The 23,751-nt window shown below is 38.8% G+C and overlaps 1 protein-coding gene across 2 annotated transcripts in view; it reads right to left on the bottom strand.

Moving 5' to 3' along the window:
* The window catches only part of LOC145993957 (coiled-coil domain-containing protein 39-like), a 72,229-nt gene that overhangs the window by 28,123 nt on the left and 20,355 nt on the right, over positions 1 to 23,751 (bottom strand). For both annotated transcript variants that reach the window (XM_083129952.1, XM_083129951.1), the window contains exons 6-9: positions 17,816 to 18,037; positions 11,515 to 11,706; positions 7,937 to 8,152; positions 4,533 to 4,748 (exon numbers count right to left, since the gene is read on the bottom strand). In XM_083129952.1, the coding sequence (XP_082986078.1) occupies positions 4,533 to 4,748; positions 7,937 to 8,152; positions 11,515 to 11,706; positions 17,816 to 18,037 (846 nt within the window). The remainder of the gene's footprint in view (positions 1 to 4,532; positions 4,749 to 7,936; positions 8,153 to 11,514; positions 11,707 to 17,815; positions 18,038 to 23,751) is intronic.

The raw sequence follows: 23,751 nt of genomic DNA, 5'->3' as shown, positions 1-23,751 counted from the left end.
GCTGCTCTTTTAACAAATCTTTCTCACAGAAATAAAAAATGAAATAATAATGATACAATGAAAATATTAAATGTAAAATAATGCAAATAAAAAGACAACACAATATGATAAAGCTGGAAGTATATCCTGAAAACATATCATTATATGCATGAGTTTGAGTTTTAAGTCCACTATATGCACAGAAAGGCTAATCAGTACTGGACCTACAGTTTAAAGTGGGATCCAACCTACTCTATGCATCCACTGGGTATCGAACCTGGAACACCTTAATCACAAGGCGCCGTATATGCAAGAACTACACATTTTAAGACTATTATATTGATTCAATTTATTTTACTTGGCTTTTTTGCCACTCTTGACTAATCACAATGATAAGGATGAGTGATGACATGTTGAAGGAACACTCACAAAGAACACCATGCCCGGGATGCTTGGGATAAAAGTGCAATGTGTTAACCACTCCACAATGGAGGTCGGCCAGGTGGCCTTACAATAACGTTTAGCATGGCTTCTGATATTTGCTAGCCTCGGGACAGGAGGCATTCAAGCACATGTTTTCAAATGTACACTGCTGCACAAAAAGAGGACAAAGATTGATTGAGTTGGTGTTTTAAGTCCACTTTAAGCACAGTAAGGCTAATTGGGACTGGACCTAAAGTTTAAAGTGAGATTCGAACCACTATGTACCTCCACCGGGTATCGAACCTGGGACCCCTTGATTACAAGGTGACGATGATACCACTGCACCATCGGGGAGGCCAAAAGGAGAAATAAAAACATACAAGGAGAAGTAATTGTCATTGAGGGATGAAGTTAGTTCTATTTATTTATTTATTTGAAAAGTCCTGAATACAGAAAAATCCATTTTACATCAGGATATCAACCGGAAAAGAAATAAACAAAATAATAAGATGGACACATACACACACATATACATATATAACAAGAATAATAACAACTAGGGCAAAAATAATATTATTTACTCTTCAGCTGCTTTATGCACGCCGCTCTGTAAGTCTGCTTTGAAAAATGGAAGCCCGGAGCGTCATTTAATGAGTTGTAAATGGTTTGTAGCCTGTAGAGAAGTGATCTTTGTTCTAAAGATAGCCTTGAAGATTTAATGTAAAAGAAGTTGTTGCATTTACTGTTGGGACGTGGGATTCTGATATTAAGAAGTGGCAAGAGTTCGCTGGTGAAAAGTTGTCCATTAATGATTCTGTAGAGTAGGGTTAAATCTGAGAGTTGACGGCGAAGAGAAAGGTCATGAATTTGTAGAGTGGATAGAATTTCTTGTTTGGAGAAGTTTGCAAGGGCTGGGCATCTGTGTTTGACTATTCTGGCGAAGAAACTTACTACTTTGTTTGTTTTCTTTAAATTGCTTTCACATGCCATTGACCAAATACAGGAGCCATATTCAAGAATAGGAACAACACACATTGTAAAGTAGGTTTTGAGGGCAGAAATGTGTGTTACGTCTGTAAATCTGTAAATTAGTCCAAGTGTTTTCATCGCTTTCGAAGTTATGTAGTCTATGTGATGGTTGAAAGTCAGTTTGCTATCAAAAATGACACCACGATCCTTGTGCTGTCGTACGAACGGAATAACCTGGTTGCATAACTTGTAGGATGGCACTGTGTTATTGGATTTTAGGGTAAACCTCATGACAACAGATTTATCCGGATTTAATTTGAGATTCCAGTCTTGACACCAGCGTTCAATGTGTTTGAGATTGTCTTGGATATAGCATGTGTCCTGAAGTGAGGTAATGTTTCGGAATAATTTGCAGTCATCAGCATACAATAATACTGAACATTCGGAAGAAATATATTCGTGAATGTCATCCATGAAGAGAGAGAAACACAGGGGCCCCAGAGAACTTCCTTGGGGCACACCGGAAACTACAGGGAGCCACGACGAAGAGCAACCAGATACGATAACCTTTTGCCTTCTATTGTGCAAGTTAAGATGAAAGTAGTTTAAGAAGAACTCCGTGAATATTGAATCTATTCGATAATTAGTGGATGAGTTGCGTGTGAGAGATAGAGTCAAAGGCTTTGGAAAAGTCTAAGTATACGACATCCATGTCTTGCTTGGCATTCAGGCAGTTAACTGCTTTGGTAAGCAAGCAAGCAAGGTTTGTGTCACAGGAAGCATGAGGGAGAAAACCATGTTGAGTGGGAGAGAGAAACGGAGAAACATGTGCAAGGATACGATTAGAAATGATTTTTTCAGCTAGCAGTGCAAGTGCAGGAAGTAAGGAAATCGGCCGATAGGAAGTGACAGGAGTTTTGTTTCCGTGTTTGAGGATAGGGACTATATTTGCTTGCTTCCATGTACAAGGAAACACACCTTCGGAAAAGCATTTATTAAAGATTGTGCTTATTGGTTTGGATAAGATATGGGCTAAATGTTTCAGAAATATCGCAGGAATATCATTAGGAGTGGTAGCTTTGGAACTTGAAACAGATTTTAATAATTCTTGAACTTCATTGCAGTTAGTTGAGATTTGAAAGTGTGTGTAAGGAATAATGGACCTGACTTCCGGTAGTGTGGTAGCAGCGTTCTCCGGTAGTGTGGTAGCAGCGTTCTTTGTAAAGTTACTATGGAAGTACGAGTTAAAAAGCGATGATCGCTCATCCTTTGTAGCAGACTTACCGTTCCAGGAGACTTGAGGGGGAATACGGTCATGTTGCCGGCGTGAGTTAATTAGCGTCCAGAATGTTTTAGGATTTTTTGCTATACTTCCTTAAGTAAGTAAAAGTGTTCAGTGTATGAACGTTCGGAATTTGTTTCCACAGGATCCACGCATTCTTTTTGTTCTTCAGCGTAAGCTTAGTCTCTTCAGTATACCACACAGGGAATCGGGATGTTCTTGTTTTCCTTAGGGGCACGTGATCTTTAATTACAGCCTGCACACAGTCCACGAGGAAATCCACTGCTTCTTCCGCGGGGAGGGGATCCATCATTGTCCAAGGAATGAGGCTGGTGAAAAGGGAAAGTTCCTCCCAGTTGACTCTTTTCCAGTTGTAGACAGGTCTGGAGGAGGGAGAGGGCCTGGGGGCTTTTCCAGGGACTTGGATTTCGGTATGCACGGGGGTGTGGTCCGAGGCGATGAATTGCTCACCGGGAGTGGCATTGACCTTTGTGTGCGAGGACAGCAACAGGTCGAGAGTTTCTGTGCGTCTTGTGGGAAAATCTACAAATTGTTGAAGTCCAATCGCCTTGATGTAATGGTCGAAAAACCACCTGTCATCATTGTCTGTGCAGAGGCCAGAGTTCGATGATGACCATTTTATATGAAGGTTAAAATCACCCATAAGAATGATGTCAGTTTCCTCCATAGCATTTAGCACAGAGTCCAATAATGTTGACAAGGTTGCAGTGCCAGATTTAGGGGCTCTATAAAAACAACCGATTAAAAGTTTATTTGAGCCTATATTTACTTGAGTCCATATTAACTCGCATGATGTTTCAAGGTCCAGGCATCTGATGCAGGGCCACTTGTTGTTTACGAGTAACATAACTCCGCCTCCACGTGAACCTCTATCGTTACGGAATACCTGAAATTCCGTCAGGATCACAGGGCTCTCAGCAGGAGTAAAATTTAAACATTTTCAACTTCCAAAAATGAAAGTTTAACAAAAAAAGTTAAATTTTAAATTTTACAAAAATAAAACTAATCCGGAATGTTGCTATGTTCACCACAATAAACCACATTGAATGAAAAAATCTTGTATGTAGCAGTGTTATAATCGTATAAAGTCATGTTTAAAATAGTTCAATACTTTGGAAGAAAAAAATTACAAACAAATAATGCACCTATGAAAAAGCATTGCGTCAAATTTTCTGGGAAATTCATTTTTTGTGTTGGCCCTAAGGATGTTAATCACTTGAGAGTTGATTTTTATTGTTTATCATAACTTTTCTTCCACTTTTGACTAATTCCGAAGATGAGGATGAGTGAAGTTATGAAAAAAACCCTACCACAAGGCTGGTTAAGATGAAAACTGAAGCTGTACTTAAACAAGAGATTTAGACTTGTTATTAGTGCATCTAAAAATTAATTCTTCAGACTTTATCCTAGGTGGGGAATGGCCACATTACTTTAATTAATATTTTTACAAAACTTCACACAAGCAAAAATGCAATTCTTAAGAAACAGTGAACAAATCCTAACCACAACTCAATACAATTTTAGATTTCATAACAATGCAAGTTCACTATACTGTAAAAAAATAGCGAAAATTCTTGACCATAAGCATAATTTCTTGACTTTCTTGACCTACCCGTTAATTTCTTGAATATTTCTTGATTTCTTGATATTCTTAACTGGTAGACACCCTGCAATTAAATTCAAACCGATTCTGTCACTCATTTCCAATACTGACATACTGTATCACATTGACCTCATTTAAAATAGAAAAATAAACACAAACTCATAAAATTTCAATTTTCAGATTTCTGAAGGGAATAAATCTGCCACTAAAAAAATCTAATGTTTACCATCTTGAGTAACATCGCACATGCCTTACCAGATTATACATCAATTCCTTCTGAGCTCTATTCTCTCTCTCAATCATACTGGCACTGTGGTTAATTCGGCGTTTTGAAGATTTGCATCCTTTAATTTCTGAAGTAAGCAGCACTTCATCATTCTTTAGCATCTTCAGCTCGAAGTTCTTGCGAAATAATAATTCTGACAATCTTGAACTGTCTTCCGAACGGATATCAATGCACTTCTCCTCATTCTGAAATATTGAAGAGTTTGAAACAGAACTAAACATAAATTTGATTCTTGTTACAACACTTTTATTCATACAATAGTATTCAAACTTCTTTCACTGTGAAGTAATTTAAATTAAATTTCGGACAATGGTACACATGTACATTATACATAAGGTTAGAAATGTTTATTATTATTAATGTCGCTTCTTATGGAAGAATATGTTAATACATATCAACTTAGCTCAATATGAAGCAATACCTTTTTTATTTATAAATACAGCTTTACAAGCGCGCGCGTGCGCGCGCACACGCACACGCACACGCACACGCACACGCACGCGCACACGCACGCGCACACGCACACACACACACACACACACACATATATATATATAACACAGGAATAGGATCAGAAAAGGTGCACAGCTATGGGTACCCGCATGGCCCAATCTTATGCCAACCTGTTCATGGGCAGGCTGGAACAGGAATTCCTTGACTCCCAGCAACTGAAACCACTCCTCTGGCTAAGATTCATAGATGACATTTTCCTCCTCTGGACACATGGCGAACCCTCCCTCACTACATTCCTAAACCAACTGAACGACTTCACTACCCTCAAATTCACCTGGTTCCACTCCAAAGACCAAGTGACCTTCCTAGATGTGGACATCCACATTGCGGGAGACCACTTGGAAACTTCCATACACATCAAACCGACCAACCACCTCCAGTATCTCCACTACTCCAGCTCACACCCCTACCACACCAAAAAAGCCATCCCATTTTCCCTTGCCCTCAGAGGCCAGCGCCTCAACTCATCCCTCCAAAACTACAACCTACGCCTGCACCAAACCCTAACCAACCGTGGCTACCCCTCCACCCTCATCAACAAACAAATCACTAGAGCCAACTTCCACAACCGCACCAAACAACCCAAAACCAACCCTCCAGCTCTGATCACCCAATACCACCCCCACATTACGAAAATCAGACATACCCTCCACTCCCTTCTCCCCATCCTGCACAGTGATCCTGATACCAGGGACATCTTTCGGGATAAACCAAGGGTCGTCTTCCACCGCCCCCCCCCCCCCCCACCTCCAAAACATCTTGGTCCGAAACACTTTTACCCTCTCCACCCACTCCCCCCAGCTCATAGGTGCAACAAAGCCAGATGCAAGACCTGCCCCATACTCATAACCTCCCCAACCCTCATGATCCCCACAGCGGCACATGAATTCACCCTTCACCCTAAGGGCACCTGCCACTCATCCAACCTAATTTACACCCTCATCTGCCAAATCTGCGGCAACTTCTACTTAGGCGAAACCTCCACCCCCTTGAATCTAAGGATCAATAATCACCGTTCTTCCACCCAAAACTCCGATTTCACAGTTGCCATCCACACCAACAGCCATACCACCACCTTCAATAACTGCTTCCGTGTTGCCATCATCCAGCTTTTAGCCCCCTCCCCACTCTGACACATCTTTCCGCAGGCTATGGAAAAGGGCCTATATAGCAGGCATGCACGCCACTATACCCCCCCCCCCCCCGACTCAACCTAGCCAACCAGTAACCCTTTCATCTCCTCCCCGAAACTACCCATCCACCTTACAGTAAACACTGGTTAAAGTACTTTTCGTTATCTATCAACTGTTTCTGGCAACACTGATCACAGAGACGCTACGGTCAATATTCTGTGCCTCTTCTCCAAGTGACGCCGATCTTTTTTCCTTCTACCTTGAAAATGCGACTCAGATCGCGAAATATAGAATTATTTCTCTACGTGGTTATGATTCAGGAGATAACATGCTGCATTCTTCAGAACTTTAAATTCAAAATTAGGTCTTTAAATTAAAGCTTGGCTCATGCCACGCTTCCATAGGAACCACACCTTTTAACTTTTTCCATACTTTGATAAAAATGAAAAACGAACATTATCGAAGAGCTAAAACTAAAAGGGGAAAGCAGTAACAAGAGTTGAAATATTTTCTGCTAAAACTTTGGATGTGTATCTTTCCTCTAAAAAAAATATATCTCTGATATTACATTACTTCCCTGCAAAAAGAAATCTTAAACTTGGATTCTTTTATCAAAAGCAAATAGCAGTTTTCAGCCAATTGCATTAGATGTGGCAAAAACAGGTACAATCATAAAATGTAGCTTGAAATGTACTGAAAAACAATGTTTTTTACCCCAGCTTTCTATCGAGCTGAGTTATCAAACTTATTGTAAATGTCTGCAAAGGCCAAATATGCCAGACGCCACAAAACAAAAATGGTTGCCCCTTTATAAGAAAATCAAATTCAAAGTTTTGAACTATTCTTGCATAGTGGTTACAACAACAAAAAATGATTCTCTTTTAGAAATGGTCAACCAACCAGTGATGGACCATTTGGTATGGATTGACTCATGTAGTACTGTAACCATTCTAACGTTCCTATGGATACTTATGTTTATATTTTTATTGCCACAGTCTCCAATGTCGTTCTGTTTTGGAATTTAACCCTGAAGAAACCAGTCAACTTGGCTAATGAGATTGCTATATTTTATATTTTCACAAATCAGATATAAAGATGGTCTTTCCTGGTGACGAATGATGAATACATTTTCTCGGGCTATCGACCAGGTCAATTCTTAATTTATTAATAAAAATGGTGTATAGATCAGTACTAATACTAAAGTGGACCATGTTAACTTTTTGAAATACATATCTGTTTATGAACAAATTTCATGTATGATGAATATATTATTAAAAGCAATCAATTTGCTATGAATGGCAAATGGCATTATATGAACGAGAAAATTGTGTAAATACAAATTATGTACAGGCTTTGAAATAATTTTTGATTTTCGAGCAGCACAACTTAAGCCTTATTTGCCCCCCACACACAAATAAGAGACACGTTAAATTTTTTTTTGGTGCACTTTATTCACAGTTAGTTGTATCCAAACCACCCATTGATTACAAGGCAACTACATTAACCACTTCACTAATAACAACCTGGAAAAAATCATGAATTACATATAACTTTCCTAGAATGTGATTCAAAGATTCTTCCTCAGGTCACCAGCATAGTTAAGTCAGTATTTGCTTCAAACATACTGCATCATCAGAGATGAAAAGAGCTTTGGAAGTATATACCGACATAACCTAGCTGGTACCCCAAAAGACACCTGGCAGAAGTGTTTACGAGGGGTAACTTACCTCCACCATTTCCTCCATCCTCTTTGCTTTCTCTGCAGCTGTTAGGGTGACATTAGCGATTTCTTCAAACTTCACTTTCAGCGCTGCATTAGTTTTCATCATTTCTTCACATTTATTTTTCAGCTTTTTTAATTCCTCCACCATCTGCTTGTTTCGAGATCTCTGATGGTCAAGCTTCATGCCAACATTCGACAAGATGGACTTCAAACTGGCCACCTACGAAAAAGAAAAACAGAACTATTGATGAGATCATCTCTTCTCATTCTTGGCAAGAATGTCCTACGTACATACATTCCCTACTAGGTATGGGACAGATTAATCAATCCTCTATCAGAATTGGCTAATATAGGCATAACAGCTATCGGTATCATAGTTGGAATTCATTCAGTGATACCGACCAATATTTATCCGGAGTTTCCGTATTCCTCAGGGTTCACACAAATGAAACACGTAATTTTAATGAGTCTAAATTATCCCATAAATTATGTAAAATTCAAAGTTTTCATTTATTGTGCACCAGTAATGTGCGAAAAAATGTGATTAATATTTGTAATTAATACAGTATATCTTTGAATACTTTAGAACAAAACTGATAACTTGATACAAATAATTACATATTAATATTAATCATTATCTTGAAAACTTTTAAATTTTTGCAATTTTTAAACATTGGTATCGGTTTCAGTTTAAAGTGTTTTTGGCTCAGCCGTAACATGATATTCTTTAGCCCAAACACCAAACCTCATATTTCTGTATGCAGTTCACAATGTGCAAAGTGGCTCTATTCTAAATCTCCTCTTCAAGCATAGGCTTTGCTTGTGTATGCAAAGTACTGCTTTATTCATAGTTCTGCACAGAATTTTGTACTTGCACCTTCATCCAATGATTCGTCACACATACCACAAATATCCACTCGCTGTCATGAACATTTTCCTTTTAACTTTCCATGACCTCAGAATATACAAGTGTACTGTCACCCACACCGACGGTACTCTTGTAGGGACATTTTACTTCCAGGTCCACTTAAGACTGGACCGACAGTTAAAGTGGGTTCTGCATGCTTCCAGCAGGGATCAATCCTGGGACCTCTTCATTACAAGGTCACAGCATTATCATTATGGATATCTGGTACTGTCTTGATATCAGCTGATGTAGGCGTATTTATTTATTTATTCTTTATATAACACTTGAAAAAAAAAACACATGTGAAATTGTGATGAAAGATCCAAGTAATAAAAAGAAGTTTATTCACTTCAAAAAAAGTAGTTTGGTGCAAATATCTATCTATGTAGTTTTTACTAAGCTGAAACATTTTAATCTAGTATATTTTGTTACAAAATTAATGGATAACAAATTTCACACACTCCTTTGCATGCTCTTAAAAAAAAATAACTTCATGGTTTTGTGAGAAACATTTAATCTCTGAATTCAACAACAGTTACTTTGACTAAGTAGCTGAAGTTAAAAAAAATCCAGTTTTGGTATGTACTAACTTGTTCTGTTGAAGCTTTCGGCACATCATGTAGCTTCTTCAGGAGTTAGGACAAGAATCAACATGGCTGCCTGGCTGAACAAGGAGTAAAGATGGCTGGACTTTCTGTTGGTCGTTTGTTTATCTGAATTCCACACAGAAACACTGTATTTTTTGTTGGTAGATCTTTCCAATAATAATTGCCATCCTTTATCTGAAAGTCCTGCATGTTCATTTAAGTTTTCTGATGTTTTCAAGATGGCTAATGACTCTCTTACATTGATTTCAATTGGTCGTTTAGCACTTTTAACAAATGTGGTTTCTTTCAATCTGCTTTCGTATTCAAGTAAATATTTTGATAAACCTGATTTTAGTTTGATTTCCTTAATATCTGGTTTATGTTCATGAATTCTTGTTCAGATGTTCCTCTTGGCTTGTCCTATGTATTATTTGCCACAGATGCATGTATTTGGTATGGTTAATAAATAGCCGGATTAATGCCGTGAAAAAGCTAAATAAAATGACAGAGCGATGAATCTTACGGGATATGTAGGCCAGGCCTGCGAGACGAGTTCCAGACTGCATCGCTAGGTGGCAGCACTGGCAGGGAAGGAAGGTTGTGTATGTGCATTGTGCCTCCAAGACCAGCCAATCATTCAGTGAGGTGAGTCATGGCGTTCACAGTGTCAGGTGTCACAAAGGAGGCTCAGCGATCAGTGATACAGTTTTTGACGGCAGAGGAAAACACACCAGGGAACATTTACGAGTGTACGACTGCTGTGTATGGTGGTGAGTGCATGTCCCGAACACAGGTATATGAGTGGGTGGATCGGTTTCGAGCAGGACACACAACAGTGTCTGATGCGGCACGTAGTGGGCACCCTAAATGTGCATTACGGATGAGTCCATTTCTGCTGTTGATGACCTCATACGGGAATGTCGGGGGATTAGTCTGAACCAGATTGCAACCGAACTCGGCATTAGTCATGGTACAGCATACACTATTGTTCATGAACACCTTCAATACCAGGTGTGTGCAGCCTGGGAGCAAAAGGCTACACAGATGGGGAAGAGTCTCACGCATCTCCTGGGAGAAGGATTCCTGGAGCTCACTGTGGCAATGGACGAGATCTTGTTCAGCCGGTATACGCCAAAGAGTAAATACGACAGCAAGGACTGGAAATACCCAAGAAAAGCAGACAAGTCAAGTCGACTTTGTTAGCAAGGTGATGTTCGTGTTTTTCTTTGACCATCGTGGTTCACTTCTCAGTCGCTTCCTTCAGCAGGGTGAGAAAATGAACACTGCTCTGTGCTCTGACATCTTGCGAAACGAGGTGAGGCCTGCAATCACACGCAAGCCAAGCTTCTTGTCACGAGGTGTCATCCTACTGCAAGACAATGCACGTCCCCACGTTGTTGGACACACTATGGACATGATCACACAAATGGGTTGGGAATGCTTAGATCATCCCCCCTACAGACTTGACCTATCCCTGTGTGGCTTTCATGTGTTTAGCCTACTGAAAGGCACCCTAGGTGGAATACACTTTGCCTCGGATGCACAACTGCAGGAGGTGGTCTTCCATTAGTGCTCACGGCAGCCACAGGACTTCTGGGACGGGGGCATCAAAAATCTGGTGAAGAGGTGGGATGCCTGACTCAACAACGCAGGGGATATGCTGACTAGTATTAAAAGGTTAATCCGTACAATATTCAATCCGGTTATTTATTGACCATACCAAATATAAGAGTGAAATGATAGCACGCAGTTTAAGTAACGCTTATCTAAACAGTTACTTTGTTTAAATCAAGTTTCAATTTCAAGGACATACCATCTTACACCATAATGACAACCAAGCTAACAAATGGTATCTTTCCTACACCATTTCAGTAACTTTGTTTATGAGCAATGTATATTTTAGATTCATAGTTTTTCTTGGGATTGGACTGATATTTTTATAGATAATTTTAATCTGCTCATAATAACATACCATAATATCATTTCATTGACAAAATTTCCAATAATTTTTCCCAAGCTGATATACTTACGCAAACGTGTTACCACAAATCTATCTATAGCAACAACAATAATAAATATTATACCTACATTGCTCTTCAACTGTTCCAACTCCTGAACAGCAATCTGGTATTCACCACGAAGTTTGGCCACCAATCTATCATTTGCATCAATTTTCCTCTGAACTTCTAAATTGTTATTAACTTCATTCTGATAAAATCGTTTCTGATCATCCAACTCCTCTTGCTTTTGCCTGTAAAGCTTCTTAAGCGCTGCTATGTCCTGCGAAATAAACAAAAGTTATTTGTTAATGCACTTTGAACTGATTTCATACTTCAATACATTCTACGTGTGTACTAAGGACTATATTGGGACAATAAAATATGGGGGTGTTGACAAATAGAGCAATAATCATAGATCCAGGGTGTCACAGTGCTTGAAGAGCCTTTAACTCCTTGGTAGATTTGATTTGATTTTTAGAATTTAGTATGGGTGTGCAGGATCCTGAAAAGTCAGTACTGGGATCGGTGAAAAAAATTTCCGTCCCGATCCCAACTTTGGGAAATGACTTCCTGATTTTTTGGGATCCTGATAGTCGGAAAATTCAAAATAGTCATTTTTAAAAGTTGTTAAATCTCAATGTTTTCTGCATTGTAAGTGTCCGGAACTTCTCGAAAATTGTTAGTTTTTATTCCAGAAATGAAAAAACAATCACTTGAGATGAAAATGTCGTGTAGAATTCGAGATTTCCAGAGGATCATGAAATTTCGAACATTTCCCGTAATGAAAATTTCCTGACTTAGTATGGAAATTGCTCATTTTTCCAATCCCTAAAGTTTGGATTTAAAAAATTTCCTGTCCCAATCAAAAATATTGTCTTGCACACCCCTATTATTTAGCATGGCTTTTCTGCCACTATTGTCTAATTGCGACAATGGGGATGAGTGAAGGTGTGATATGAAACTGAATCGATCATTTGAACAACATTGTAACCAACAGTTTTGCCGACAGAGACATGAAATTGGAGAAATTTTGTGTTTTTGATTCTAGGATATAATAGTGACACATTTTATGAACAGATTGAAGAGTTTTCTGCACCGTTGAACTTCCTGTTTGAGGAAAAACGTACAACAGGAAGCAACATGGCTGACTGTTTGAATTGATTGAATTGTTGTTTTAAGTCAACTTTATGCACAGAAAGGCTAATCGGGACCAGATCAACAGTTTAAAGTGGGATCCAAACCACTGTGCCATGTGCCTCCATCGGATATCAAACCTGGGACCCCTTGATTACAAGGCAACGACATTACCACGTCATCAGGGACACACTCCTTGGTCCTTGGTGATCACTGGTATCATTAGCAGGTGTGACATCCCCCACCCCTCCAACTCCAACAACACTAGGAATGTACGAGTAACATTCTAATCTATCATACTCAGGATGGTATTTGAATGGGGATGAGGGGGTCCAGCCTCTGGTTGCTGCATCCTCCTATTGCTAATTTTTGGCCCTTCGGGGAAACTACATATACTGTATGCAATTTAGATGTAATCCAAATGCATCGAGAGTAGTTACTGGAATCCCCCTGCCCTCCCTCGCCCCATGGAATTTTTCAAAATCTGTAATATATAATCATACTTATGCACCCACAGATGACTCATAGGTAACAATGCTTATGTTGATAATCATAGATCATTCTTCTCAGGGCTGTCCAAACTGTATTTCTGTGATGGCACCAAAAAAAAGGAATGGGGTGGCATATTTGATATACCCTCAGCTACCATAATTTTTTTTTTTTTACCTAGCTTTTCTTTTTTACTGGGGAGCGGTATGGGAGGACAGACTCGTGGATTGGGGGTGTCCCCCTTCCTCTCCTGTGCCACCAGTGCCACCACAAGCAATTGGTCATAGGTCATATTACATTACATCTACACTGAAGATAATGATTTGAAATAAAAGTAGAGACTTTATATGTACTGAGGCTTGCCACATCAAAAGCCATGGAGGGCTGGATTTTATCACCATTCCACAATGTCATTGGCGCCTATGTAGAAAAAGAGCTCAAAACTAAATGTTTCATTCTTTTTTATACCAAACAGATACTACTTTCTGGATGTGCCTCATATCAAAAATGTTGCTTGGATATGTCGTTACTTGTATATAAATTGGTACATTGTCAACATCTACCAATATAAACATATCTGTGTGTATGTAATCTATCAACAGACTTTAACTTAGTCCAAACTTCTGCAGTTTTGTTGTTGTAATGAATATTGATTGATTGATTGCTTTATTTTACTTCGCTTCTTGTGCCACTTTTGGTTAATTTGCGAAGTATATTGAGAAATTTTCACACCGAAAGTACCCCTGAGGGGCATTGGTGCATGTACATTACAAAATACAACATGTTGACATCACACATAATATATATCTATACATCAATTGGGCAGTATTTTTTATAATAGTATAACATAATATAATAGTAAAATCATCCAATGACAAATAAAATTAATACTTTAAGTGAACTAGTGCTGTAAAAGTACAATATTATATAGTATACAATCTTGCTTAATGTAAGTGTGTTTGGCTCTAGATACACCAAATTTTATTATATTAGTTTTTTCGTTGCTCATAGAAAGTTTGTTTGCTGAAAACCAGCTTTCTAGTTCAGTAAGAGCTTTTTCCATTTTTTGAATTAAAGTTGCATCGTTAACAGAATCTACTAAAGATGTAGTATTGTCAGCGGAAAGAGTAACTTGGGCAGTTTCAATGTTTGCAGGAAGGTCATTTATGAACCACAAAAACAATAGGGGTCCTAGTATCGATCCTTAGGGGATTCCAATAACCACATCTTTCAATTCGGAGTAAGTAATATGTTGTTTGTGTCCCATTATTGGATAAGCTATTTATTGCAACGCTCTGTTATCCATTCGATAAATATGATTGCATTAATTTGTTTGATAGACCGCGGATTCCGTAGTATTTTAATTTCCCTAGTAGTATGTGATTCACACAGTCAAACGCTTTTGATAAACCACAAAAAATTCCAACAACAGAATACATTTTGTTTATGGTGGAAATAATAATATCAATTACATCAAAAATGGCATTTTTTGTTGTTTTCGATTTCACAAACCCATTTTGTTGCTTTATGAGTATCTTCTTATCTTCTACATACTTTATTATCCTATTATAAATTATTTTTTCGAAAATTTTTGAAAAATTGGCAATAAGGAAATTGGTCTGTAGTTTTCAATTTTTGTTTTATTTCCTTTCTTATATAAGGGTATTACTTTTGATATTTTTAGACAGTCTGGAAAGCTGTCATTTTTCATACACTTGTTAATTAATTTAGTCAAAGACTCGTTAATGTACGTGCAAATCTCTTTGATCACGTTAATCGGCATTGAATCTAGTCCTGTTGACTTTTTGTTTTTCATATTGCGAATTATGTTGGAAATCTCTTCATCTGTAGTAGGGGTCATATATAAAGAATGTGTGAAGGATCTCTTCACGTTATTTAACTTATCTCTGTATGTGCCGTCACGCTGATGTTACGTTGCAGGTTTAGTGCTACATTAACAAAATAATTATTAAAAGTATTAGCTATTTTTTGTGGATCTGTCTCTATTACATTACCTAATTCTAATATGATATCTTGATTCGTATCCGTCTTTTTACCTGTTATATGATTAACTATTTTCCAGAGTTCTGCAGTTTTAGTTTCTGCACTATTCAACTTTTTATCTATATACGAGTGTTTGCAATGTTTTAGTGTTTTCTTGTAATTTTTGTTGAACTGTTTGTAATGATCTGTAAGGGTAGGGCTGTTTGCATATTTACACTGTTTATGCAATGATCGTTTTAATTTGCTAGAGATTTTTAATTTCCTTGGTTATTCATAGGCAATTGGTTTTGTTGTGAACTCATGCTTTTTTATTGGGAAAATATTTATTAAAATCGTATCTTATAGTATCAAGAATTTTTTTGAATTTCTCGTTTACGTGTACAGCCATATTGTTTATAAAATCCCATTTTTCTGATTTTAGGGAGTTTCCGAATTTTGAAATATTTTTATCATTGTTTCTGGGTCTAAGAAATCTGAATTTTACGCGTGGTTTATGTTTTCGCTTGTCTTCTATTACGTTTACCTTAATAAGCTGAGAATCATGGTCAGAAAAGCCTATGCAAGTTTCTACTGAATATTTAACAAGGTTTATATTGGTGAAAATGTTATCTATTGTACTTTTTGTTTTGCTGGTGATTCTAGTTGGAGTTGTAATTGTATGAAATAGACCAAAAGAGTTCATTACATCCAGAAAGTTATTTTTTTCCACTGTGTCTTTAGATACATCGATGTTAAAATCTCCACAATGAACAATATTCCTTTTGGAACTTTTTGTTACGAGATCTAGTACTATTGTTAACTTGTTTAAGAAAACATTCATATTTCTATTAGGCGTTCTATATATTGATATTATGCATAAGTTCCAATTAGCTATTTCAATCGCTGCGCATTCGAAGTCTTGTTCTACAGACAACTCAACAGCTTCCTTTATTTCAACTACGTTACTTTTAAGTTTATTCTGAATGAAAATTAAAGACCCGCCTCTTATTATACTTGACCTACTGTAACTAGATGCAATACATAAATTATCAATTTAATTCAACTTTGTTTCATCTTTTAGTAGCCAGTGTACAGTGCAACATAAAATACTAATTTCATTGTTTTTTTTTCTTTTTTTTCCTCGAAAAATATATCTATCTCTGACGCTTTTGATATCAACCCTTGAACGTTGCTATGAAATATAGTGATAGTTTCTAATGTAAGGTCACTGCTCGATGGATTCTTACCTCCCCTCCCTTGGTCCCGATCTCCCACTCCACAAAACTCACTTGTTTCAGTTCCTCAGCTGCATCCTGGAATCCTCAGAGTTCGATAGTCGGGGGTGACGTGGGATGGGGTGGGGGTAGCAGTAGACACTTGTGATTCACGTTCGACACTAACATTCTCATTCACAGCTGTATTTCTAGGAATTTCCTGCGTTGCCATATTTCTTTGCACGGAACATGATCTTGCATATTCTTCACACTGTTGCAAGGAATAACGCACACCGTTAACAACAAGATGATCGTAACGAATGAACACATTGTCACCGCACTTCCTGACTTCTTAAAGATAAGGTTTTAGCTCGTTTCTAATCTGACGCACATGATCAGAGTAATGCTCCGAAACCGCTACACCCCACTGTTTGAAACTTTTGGCCTTCATCAGTATTTTCGTCCTGTCTTTGAACGAGAGAAACTCTTTCTTGAGCCAAAGCGATGGACCCTCTCGAAGGAATCTCCTCCTAGCGCAATGCCTGTATTCTTTTCTATGGCCTGGCGTAGTATTTCCTCTGTCCCATTTTACATTTCCCGGTCTTCTTCCTGGACGTTGTAAAAAACGAGGTTGTTTCATTTAATTGGGACTCTAGGTAGGATACTTGCTCATTTAATCGGGCATTCTCTTCTTTTAAGAAGTCCATTTCTTGCTTAATGGTCTTCACATCTTTCTTGAGAGATGACAGTTCTTCCCGGAAACACAGCACGTTCTTATTTATCTCGTTCACTTGGGACGATAACTGGTCGTGACCTTCCTTCAGTAACTTGTAAATATTCTCGATGGTCATCTTCTCGGAGTCTGGACCCGGGTTTTGCTCTATTCCTCCAATGATTAGCAGCATGCAGAGAACTCCGAGACACAAAACACTTTGGCCAAGCCTTTGCCCTTTCCCAGCCCCTTTCCTGTGATTCTCTTCCATTTAGAACCATTGAAAAGTCCTATGTGGGCTCTGTAGGATTCCACACTTATCCCCATGATGAAAGTGGGTCATCCAGGAGCGTCTTCGAAACATGTCTGTGCGCGTCAACTGACAACTACGGAATGATATGATGATATTGATAAATGGACACTCACAAACATCCATGACCAGGCCAGGATTCGAACCCGGGATCCCTAGCTTCATAGCACGATGTGCTAACCACTCTGCCATGGGGGCCACCTTGTAATGAATATGAAGGAATAATTCATGTACTCTGGTTTTGTAAACTAGTTCCATTTTCCAAGCAAAATCTGGTTACACATATTAAATAAAGGATCAGTGATCATAAATTTTGTGACAAATTGTGAGAATAGCTGAATCAGTCAATTTTACATTGGAAAAAATTGGACATTGGTCCGTTCCCTGAACAAATACTTCCCAATCACGCTAAAGGTTCTGATAAGTAAGTCAGCCCAATAACACAGTAAGAAACATTACCTTAACATTGTCAATGGTGAACAATCGATGCTATTACCAAAAACACATCCATCCTGAAATGTTCGCTGCAATGACTGCAGGCCCTTACCTTGAGAACACGATGAATGTCGTTGTCTCTTGTCTGCAGCATCCGTACTGCCGCCTCCCATCTCTGGAGCAGGTTCTGTCTTTCCACGTGATGCATCCGAAACATTTCCGCTGTCTTCTCCAACTCTTGCTCCAGGCCAATCACTTCGTTCAACGTTTTATCGAACTCTTTCTTCTTCTCCGAGAGAACAAGCTGCAGCTTCTCCAGTTCCAGTGCTGTGTCCTACAATTACACAAGCATAAAAGTGAAACCAATAGTTCAATTACAATAGAGATAAGATGCAAAAAGATGATGACTAGGAACTACTAGTAAAAAAGTCTACATTTAGATTCATTACGATACCTTCGATAGTTAGATAAAGAGGATTTGTACTGCATGATGAAGTTTTAACTTGGACTGAACTATTACTGATATAGCAGTATCTGAAAGTAGGTTCAAATTTAATTCATACTGGTAGAAACTTTTCCAGAGTTAAGATCTTGCACTGGTCACGAAAGCATGATACAACACTTTCATGGAGTTTATTATCTTATCATTATCAAAATTTTTATTTATTTCCACTAGTATTGTGTAAATGAATTTCATGATACATTCTTTTAATATTTTAAAGCAGAACCTTAAGATACTGATGTTGCATAATTACAATACAACTTTTAATTCTTTCGATCAGTATTAGTGAAAGGTGGTACTGGTAACAGTCAGTGGTGTAGCATGGACATTTCGGGTGGGAACGCCAAGTCCGAAGGAAGGGTCGGCCCTTTCTTGCTTAATAATTTACTTATGGTATTAGTCGCCACAGGTATTGTTTATTTGCCTGAAGTCAGCTGGGTTTTCAATAAAACATCATGCATGCATGTTTTAGCTAGAAAATGAGATGTCTCAGTATGCAACAAATGTTTTGAATTCTGGTGTTTTATATCCTTTTTTTTTACCTTTCGGCATGACGCAAGTCATTAAAAAACCTACCTGAATCACAAGCGCCTCTGCACAACAGTATGTTGTGGATGATCCAACTACCGATTGATTTGATTTATTTTACTTCGCTTTTCTACCACTTTTGGTTAATCGCGAATATGAATATGACTGATGAAGTTGATGGAGGGACACTGACAAAGAACACCCGTGATCACGCTGGGATTTGAATCAGGGACCTCTGTCGTCTTGGCACACTGTGCAAAACACTCTGATACGGAGGTGGGTGGATGATCCAACTATCATACATCTTGAGAATGCTGATAAACATTTTAAAATAATTTTACCAAGAGACCATTCAATGTTACGAGTTTTCAAATAAATGCTAAACATTTCCATTGACACAATATTAAGCAGTTAGATAATAATGAAAAATAATAATAATAAAAAAAATAATATTTTTTGGGTTAAGTGGTAGAGCAGCCACAGGCTGAATTTCTACCACGAGGACTTCACCAACTTATTTGACAAAACCTGCATTCATCTTTTAGTTTTTAATGCACATCGCTGTTCGTGCGATAAATTATACAATGCAGTGGCCATTAAGAAGTGGTATATTTGAGATTGGTAAAGTTACGTCAGTCAATATTGCATAATGTAGCATCACATAGCATGAGTGTCATGAGCGCGAAGAACCGGGTAGGAATTCTAGCGCTGTCGTCTGCTTCAGAAGGCAGGAAGGGTCACATGAACCAATCACGTAGTCCTCTGCTCCGTACGCTGGCATACGTGCTGTAGAGATCCAAGCCTGTCCAAGCTTTCCCTCCAGATAGACAGCAAGGAATATAGAGTCCTTTACGCCTAACCTGCCCAGCATCCGGCCAGGAAAGGCATTGAAAAAGAATGCTAGAACCGAGTGTTGCTAGTGGAGTGTTGCAAGCGGATTGCGAAAAATAGCTATTTTAATGCCATGAAGGTCAAACATTTAGAGCATTTATGCATTTTTAAATTTTAAATTGCGGAACGCTGGGCATACGGGCATACTATAATGCTACACCACTGGTAACAGTTCACAGTCATATTGTCTCAGGACAATTTTTGACCACTGCTGTAGTTTTACGCTGATGCTTTGAAGAATTGTTTTGTTTCCATCTTGAGGTATTCAGTGTTTATGTATGCAGTCATATACATATTATACAGACAACTACCAAGTCTCCACTATGTCCAGTTTGAGTTGGAAATTCTTTTAACATCTGCAGTGATACACAATGTACAAACTGGTTTGTGTAATATTGGATGGAGTCATGAGTTGAAGGCTCAACTATAAAGAGTAGACAACCAAAAAAAAGAAGAGTATTTTAGTGAGTTCCCTCCTTCAGCGCTGTTTATTTGCCACTGACAAACCCTGAATGGTTGTAAACATATAATGATTGATTGGTTTAGTTTATTTGACTTTGCTTTTCTGCCACTTTTGGCTAATCGCTAAGATGAGGATGAGGGATGATATGATGAAATTGATGAAGGGACACTCACAAAGAACACCCACGTCCAGGCTGAGATTCAAACCTGGGACCTCTGGCATTGTAGAGTACTGTGTTAACCACTACGCTACGGAGGCTGGTTTCTGGACATACAAATACTCCAGTGCACTTTTCTCGGTTGAATCCTAACAGGACAAATTGATTGGTTTGTTCCATTTTACTTCACTTTTCTGCCACTTTTGGCTAATCACAAAGATGAGGAGGAAATGTTGTAGATGAAATGGACGAAAGTTCAATTATAAACACACATGAACAGGACACAACACAAATCAACAGAGGAATATAAAGGCTGTGAGTCTAAATGCCAGAGCCTCAATAGTCTACAAAATGCAGTCCAGGGAGTACTATATGAAACACAGGTTGACATTTGGCTGTCTTCAGAAAAAGTCACCTTTTACACTCTGCTAATAGGACAAAGTATCGTTGGAGAGTTCACAAAAAAATATGATTGTATGCAACACAGCACAGTGTTGCATTGTACCCTTCTGGAAGAAACTTGAGAAATCTGGTTTGTTTTTCGTAATAGTTTCTAATCTCACACAACCTGTACTTTCTTGCATACATAATTAACTGATTCTAGTAAGATTTATATCATAATGCACAAATATCAAATTTATAGCACGTTTATAGTTGGCATCAACCACAGTTGGCCAATCAATTGACTGATTGAGTTGAGTTTTAAGTCCACTTTATGCACACTAAGGTTAATCGGGAAAGGGCCTACAGTTTAAAGTGGGATCTGAACCACTATGTGCCTCCACCAGGCATTGATCCTGGGACCACTTGATTACAAACCAGTCGATTGGCCATCTATCTGCCACGTGGGTTAGGCAGGTTCAATTTCTAAGGTGAGTGATGGATCTTGGACAGGTATTTACTAAATATTCATACACAACCTACTCTGGGGCTCACTCAGCATCTCACTACCTGGTGTCAATCCTGCATGGATAAAGGCAGCAAGAGCATGGTGCTGATCATCACTTTCACCTTGGCTGAGATAGAGATTGTGTGGAGTCTCACTTCCACATACTCTGTATCTTTACAGCACGGTCTAATGTTGAGTTCTTAAGTCCAAGTTATGCACAGAAAGGCTATCCTGGACTGGACCTACACTTTAAAGTGGGATCCGAACCACTATTTGCCTCAACCGAGTATGGAACCTGGGACCACCTGATTACAAGACCCACAATCAATTGTGCGGGGGACAACATGGAAATAATGTTGAGTGCAATCACTTAAAAAAAATGATCACTGAGTACATAGTATGTAAACTTGCTATTCAGGAAATCTAGTCCGACAAACCAATGTGTACAGACACTAAAGATTGTGAATGAATTACAAGACATGTAAGCTGTTCCAGGCATTGACTTCGTTGGCCTGGTTGAGAATAAAAAGAGGGTGGCCAACTCCATCAGCAGGAAGCTAAATATGCTAGCGAAGCTGAATATGACTTGAAACGAGTCTCTTATTCCTGTTGTTAGGACTTGCAATTTTTACTGTAGAGCTTGAAAAATTACTATAAGCTCATCTAATAGCATACACAACATGTAAAGCAAAAAACTCCTCAACATCTGCATGTTTACTTTCATGTAACCTTTGTTTAATCCTAAGATTCTGTAGTTCAAATGCTGTTATGCTCTTTAGAGTCCAATGCACAAATGTTTTTAGACACCTGAGTAATTAAATCTGCATGTCAGAAGGGTATTTCTTTGACTGGAGCCATGTAAATGAAGATGAAAACATATTGATGACACTGACCATTAATTTCGCAGCACAGACAGCTATAATAATTTTAAAGTTTAGACTTGATAGTAATGTTGACTTAAGCCTTTGCCAGACTATGGCTTAACCTAAATTTCCAGCTTTCTTGAAATGTTACTATCTTGAAGCAACAAAATAAAATTCCAGGCTTTTACTCATAGACACAATTCATAAAAATGCCAATCCAGTAAAAAGAATGCTAAGCTATTCACTGTTTATTGTACCATGTGACAAGTGCACAGAGTTAGGGTTCCACACATTCTTGATCTTGGCCATTCAATTCCTGCTTCCATCTCTTCCCCGTAAACTGAGTCCCTTTGTCTGTGAGGAACATCTTTGCATTCGGACAAAGTACTAAAAAGTCATTCACAATCTTATTTAGGACTGCGTTTGTTGTGGCTTTCTTCAACGGATAAACCATCACAAACTTGGAGAAGACGCACAGAACTACCAGGCAGTACTGGAGACCGTATCTCGCCTTCGGTAGTGGACCGTATAGATCAGCTGATATAATTTCGCCAACGTTACTTGCCACCACTGGGTGCATCGGTCCTTTCATCTCCTGGTTAGAATATTTCGTCCGCAGGCAGAGATCACATGCATTCACGTGCTTCTTGATGCTTGCTCTCATCTTCTTCCAAGTGAAGAATTCGGAGATTGGAACGTGAGTTTTCTGTTGTCCGTAGTGGCCTCTCTTGTGATAAAAATCCATTATGCCATCCGTTAGGCACTTCGGAATGTAAATCTTGAACACTCCGTTTTCCTTTTTGCACAAGATGTCATCTTTTATCACATAACGAGAATTTTTTTCTCTCTCCTCTTCTTGGTGTCCCTCTAGGGATCGAACTATTGGCCCTAGCACTTCGTCTTCTCGTTGCAGCTTCGGAAGGTCCTGCATCGACGATCTTGTCTCCTGCCCTTTTGCTTTCTTCTCGTAGGCTCTGGCAACACTGCGATTCTTTTCTCTGGCTTCTACAACTTGTGCCGCTGCGACCATCGTAGCCGGGGGGGGGGGGGGGGGGGGGGGTTGGTTGACAGCTGTCCCCCGTCACAACAAACGGATTCGCTACCTTGATGCGAAAACTGCATTCCGGCTCACGACATTCCTCTCCACATGGTTCCAATTGTTTTAATGGAAGGAGTGGTGCCATTACATCACCATCGCACCGACATATGGGTCCTTCGCACTCGTAGCCAACAGTAACGTGGTTCGCTTCTTGTTCAATACTTTCGCACTCGGCGGAGACAAATTTTATTTCTGTGTATAGGCCACTGCATCTCAATCTCATCGTCTTGTTGTGGAAGTCCAGGTGGGTGTGGTTGTCTTCTAAAAAGTCGTTCCCCAGAATTACAGGTTTAACCAGGTTCCGAACAACAAGAAAATTGACGTCTACCATCACACCTCCAAACGATACAGGCAGATAAGTCTGCGTGACAATCTTTGAGGTCCTGGAACCGAACGCTGAAATGATTTTCAAACATCCAACGCTTAATTGTGGCAGGTTGGCGTTTTCCTCCAATAGGGATAGCCATATCTCCGGAATCTAATAGCGCTTCACACGTTTTTTCTCTCTAAGAGGACATTTACAAGGGACAAGGGGCGCGGCTTGTTAAGAGCATCTTGATTATTCTCATCAAACACCTTATCAAATAACGTATTTACGTGTGCATTTTCTTCCACGAAACTCTTCACATGTGTTTCACACTCTCCTTCGTCACTGT

Source organism: Lepisma saccharinum, chromosome 10 (genome assembly GCF_977018435.1).
Source record: "Lepisma saccharinum chromosome 10, izLepSacc3.1, whole genome shotgun sequence".
Lineage (NCBI taxonomy): Eukaryota > Metazoa > Arthropoda > Insecta > Zygentoma > Lepismatidae > Lepisma > Lepisma saccharinum.
The sequence above is the reverse complement of the archived record's forward strand: the minus strand, read 5'-3'. Positions and strand labels throughout refer to the sequence as shown.